Below are 4704 nucleotides of genomic sequence, written 5' to 3'. Positions count from 1 at the left end.
TGATGATCCAACGGCTTAGATTAAAAACGTCCCTAGATTTCAAATCTAGGGACTTACTTAGATGATGTTTTCCCATATATATATATATATATATATTATTATTATTATTATTATTAGGTGAGAAAGGAGGAGAAGAAAGTAAAAGAGTTTTGGCTGACTGGAGCTAGGAAGAGGTGAAGCATTTAACATCTAAGAGAGATCAACAAGATTGCAAGAAAATAATAAGCAAGAAAGATTTGTCCATCTAGAATTTATTCTTGCTGAATATCTGGGGAAATAAAGAATCCTACTTTCAAACAAACAATTCATTCCTCAATAACAGAATGATTTAAAAGAAGGTTTGACAAGCCATGAAAAACAGTCCTATTATGCTGCCTCACTGGTTGCAAAATGTTTATCAAATGAATCGAAATAAATATCATAAAATTTGTAACATCAATGTCAAGAAACAGTTAGCATTGCAGTATTTTCATATATTTAAATTTACCTTATAATGTATGATAGCAGGCATATATATGCAGGCTCCAAAATCCTTTCTGACAACATCTGCCCTTTTATGAAGCCATAAAATTAACTGTGGAAACAAGACTAGTTTTCTTCATATGACCTTCAAAACTTCACCTAGAACAAGTGCCCACTGAGTCCAGTGTGTTCCTCCCTGTATCATTCAACCTAAAGAACTAAGTTTCAGATTTCAACCACTTAAAACTCTAGCAGCCCCAAATATGATTCAGTAATACAAGTTTTTGGTTATGCTCTGATAATGAGAGCTGTTAGCAAAAACATAAAACGAAGAAAACAAAAGCTGTGTGCGAAAAAAATGCACCTGACAGAATACTGAAAATGGCTCCCTCAATGGTCCATCACAAGATAGCTCACTCGTACTTCCATCAATAAATGTTCCATCAGCAAAAATAACCTGTTTTCATAGCTTATTAGACATGCCAGAATGGTTATTCCTCATGTGTCAATCCTATAATATAACCAAATGTCAACACAAGATCCAACAGGTGCATTTTAAGGTAAATGGCTCGCTGGAATTGTTGATTAAATATGTTCTAGAGTGAAGTCTTAATTAAACCCTTCAAGTTATAACCATCAAGGATTTAGGTAACATATTTGGAAAATAAGAAAGAATGAAGAGGACTAGTATTCTCTTGCCCAAATATCTCAAAAGGATTTCCTCATTTTATGAAAAATGGTCCTTATTATAGTGAGTATGATAACAGTAGGCATGCATCCCTACTTATAGGGAATGATTTTGAAGATTAGATCTGATCAAATTCTCAAGTTTAAGTGATTGACATCTGTTTTCTAACTTGAATCAGTTCTTAATCTAGAGGGAAATTTAGTGATGGTACATCCAATATGAAAATATGCAGGAAAAATATTTTGCCTTAGAAGAAATTGAAGTTGATCAACAGAATTTAGTAGTAAGAGAAAGTCAGAGATAACAATATTCGACGAAAGGAGCAGCATATTTAAAAGAGAAAAATATGTTAATCTATGAGCAAAAATCCTCCAAACCAACACAATTAGTTAAGTTGAATTGATAAATGCAAAACCTCTGATGCATATCCAGGGGTGAACCCAGCAGTTGGTTTGACAAAAGATCCTATAGGGGAACTTCTTTGTACAGCTTCACAGAAAGCTATCAAACGCTCCCGACTTCCAAGCTGTACTGCCTAAATCAAGAAAAGACAATTGATTTAGAACTGCACAAGTTTTCTCTGAAAATATTGTTGGTTAAATGAACAGTCCATTGGACTTGAAAAATCAATAATATAAATGCATTTTTGTAAAGAAAATTCACCTACAACTAAAGCAAAGGACTAGTTCAAATTAGGAGAAATATTTTGGCCAAACAAGATAGCTTATGTTCAAAAAGTAGCTAAGCATATAATAAATTATAAAAACTAATAGCATATTCAAAACATCAAAGTAAGGTTTAAATGCCTGGAAGCAAAAGCTTTGGGATTCAAGCCACTATTTGATGTTGAAAGTGTAACATAAAAGCTGGACGCAGGAAAAGCTTAGTTAAAAAGTATGTGAGAAGCATTTTTATTATTTATTAACATGTCCATATGATTTTAAAGAACATCCATTCAGATATATCAAATGAACTTATAGAAGATTGAAATAGACCTGCACTGTATCATGGCGAGGACCCCATGAAAGTGGCTGCACCTTATATCCCTTGGATGACATAACCTTGGCGATGAGCATGCCTCCCTGAAAACAAAGTAAAGGCATTGGCAAGGCCAAAATATACAGACTAAGACATTGCTATGTGGCACATACCTTGATTGCTTCTCCAACCATATGTGGTGCAAGGAACAAGCCCTGAAAAAGTGTTCGCATGACATGACCAGGTGTTGACCCAAAATCAACCCCTAAACCAGGGGCAGACAGACGGGCCGCTGCAGCTTCTACCCATCTCTTCTTTCCTGCAACATACCCTCCACAAGGTGCGATTGTTCCACCAGGATTCTTTATCAAACTTCCAGCAATCAAATCTGCTCCCTGTAAAACAAGAGATAGCAGTGATCTCTTAAACTGTAAGAAAAGGAAACTTTTGGAAGTGAATTACATACCACCATTGTAGGTTCAGATGTTTCTGCAAATTCACCATAGCAGTTATCCACGAGCACCAAGCAATCTGATTTTTGGCTCTGAATAATCAATATCAATATTATAAGGCAACATAAAATTAAAGCAACTATCATTCACAAGAAAACCTATGCATATGGCATGGTTGCTATTTTCATTATAAGCAAGTGTATAATTATTGGTTTTAAGCAAGTTACTTTGATGGCCTCTATTGCTCTCTGAATTTCGAAAATACTTAAGCTTCTCCTCCATGAGTAGCCACATGACCTCTGTATGAGGGCGCATTTTGTTTTGGGTGTGATTGCAATGGCAAGGGCATCCCAATCAAGACCACCATCTTCTGCAAGCTAAAACAAGTCCCTTAATAAATTCTGCGATAAGGCAGATCTATGTATAATGTCTCAAAACCCATTATAATCAAAATTTAAAGGAATACTCACCGGAATCTCTCGGTATACCACTCCAAAATCATTTAAAGACCCCGTGCTCGAACACTCCCTGATTCCAATCACTTCATGTAAGGTGTCATAAGGAGTACCCGCAACAGCTAAAAGCTTACAAATAAAAGTGGTTTAAAATAACAAACTGAAAATGAACACAGCTGAGCCAATAGTATATAACAAAAGGCAAAGGGGATTCACCTCATCTCCAGGCCTTAAGAAAGCAAATAGTGCACAAGCAATTGCATGAGTACCAGAGAAAAACTGCAGAATAATATTAGCATATACATAAATACATTAAAACATATAAACTCCATATCAAGAATAAACAACAAAACCCAGAATAAGAAACCTGAGAACGAATGATTGCAGATTCTGCCCCAACAATTTCAGCAAAAATATTGTCCAAAGTTTCACGTCCACCACCATCATCATGCCCATAGCCCGTACTACCACCAAAATGCTGGCAAGCATTCATATATATTTCTTATTGGCAGTGTTTCTCATCTAAAACCTTTGATGTACGTATTGAAGCTAAAATTAACTCATTTTGCTCTCGTTTAGAAAGATGAGGAAAACCATTGAGGAAAGTATCAAATATTAGAGCTTACATGCGATCCAACCCTTGCATTCTGAAAAGCCTTTGTCACTCTTTGAATATTGTGAGCTGTTAGGTTGTCAACTACTCTGAATTCTGAATACAATGAATCCACTGCCTCAATAACCTAAATCTCTCAAAAATCAGGCAAAAACAAAGTTTAGGACTTTATATCAGAATAATGGGATTAGGGTGAAACTGGTTCGGATTTACCTCAGGAGCAAAGGGATGGGGGGAATTAGCAATGGTAGCACTGGCACAAGATGATGGCCGGAGAACTAGCGCTGAACGTTGGCTACAAAGATGGGAATGCATCCGAGGGCAAGCAGGCAGCGTAACCATAAAACAGGATAAGGCCATTGATTTCATTCAGCAGGCCCAATAACAGTTTCCAATTATGTCTAGATCAACTATTTTGCTGCAAGTATCCAACAACCAATAGACAAAGATGAGGAACATTCATAAAAATTGAAACTTTGCATCTCTATAGAAACATATTTATACAGGCATACATGTATATAAAGACAATCAATTTCTCCAACAACAGGGATGTCCGGTTTTGGGCAACTGGGTTATTGGCTGATGTATTGTGTGCAAGTGCTCACATTTTTCTTTTATCCCAAACCCTAAAACTCTCTCCTCTAAGCTCTTATTCTAGCATCAATGAAAACAAATTGTAACTGTAAATGCTCTCTATGAACACTCTAGCTATAAATCAAATGCGTTCACTCTAAAATATTCATGAACTTCCAAACCACAAGAATTGCATTAATGATGGGATTCTTACTCAAATCCACAAAACTGAATGAAATTTAGAATATAATAACAGTATGACCAAAATCATTTGAAATGGAATTAGAATGATGCACAACAGCAAGCTAGCTCACAACAGATCTTGGTCTGCACGAAAACAGCAGCGACGACGGATGAGGAGACGGCCGAGAGAGTGCTCTCGGGAAGCACTGCAGGCTTGGGCTTCAATGGCGGCTGTGAAGTGAGAGCAGGGAAGCAGAGAAGGCGGTCAGTGGCTCACTGCTCCTCTGCTTATCTTCGCTG

At 36.6% G+C, this 4704-nt stretch overlaps 1 protein-coding gene across 1 annotated transcript; it reads right to left on the bottom strand.

Annotated features, from left to right (window-relative positions):
• Window positions 1-265: 265 nt before the first annotated feature.
• Window positions 266-4704, bottom strand: LOC120263001 (uncharacterized protein YnbB-like). The gene is made up of 13 exons (XM_039270929.1): window positions 4536-4704; window positions 3862-4066; window positions 3662-3775; window positions 3403-3513; window positions 3252-3314; window positions 3051-3164; window positions 2808-2957; window positions 2595-2672; window positions 2302-2523; window positions 2146-2232; window positions 1566-1685; window positions 827-919; window positions 266-658 (listed from the first exon to the last, which is right to left on the bottom strand). The coding sequence occupies exons 2-13, from the start codon at window positions 4015-4017 to the stop codon at window positions 599-601; spliced, it is 1368 nt and encodes a 455-aa protein (XP_039126863.1). The 5' UTR covers window positions 4018-4066; window positions 4536-4704; the 3' UTR covers window positions 266-598.

The sequence above is a fragment of the Dioscorea cayenensis genome, chromosome 6 (genome assembly GCF_009730915.1).
Source record: "Dioscorea cayenensis subsp. rotundata cultivar TDr96_F1 chromosome 6, TDr96_F1_v2_PseudoChromosome.rev07_lg8_w22 25.fasta, whole genome shotgun sequence".
NCBI classification, from domain to species: Eukaryota; Viridiplantae; Streptophyta; class Magnoliopsida; order Dioscoreales; family Dioscoreaceae; genus Dioscorea; species Dioscorea cayenensis.
Note: the sequence above shows the minus strand (reverse complement) of the source record. Positions and strands in the feature narration are given on the sequence as shown.

Coding starts and splice junctions, on each gene's coding strand:
- LOC120263001 (XM_039270929.1), bottom strand. CDS start 4,017: ATGAAATCAATGGCCTTATCCTGTTTTATGGTTACGCTGCCTGCTTGC. Junction 3,315..3,402: donor CTGCAATCATTCGTTCTCAG/GTTTCTTATTCT, acceptor ATTATTCTGCAG/TTTTTCTCTGGTACTCATGC. Junction 2,233..2,301: donor TGGTTGGAGAAGCAATCAAG/GTATGTGCCACA, acceptor CTTTGTTTTCAG/GGAGGCATGCTCATCGCCAA.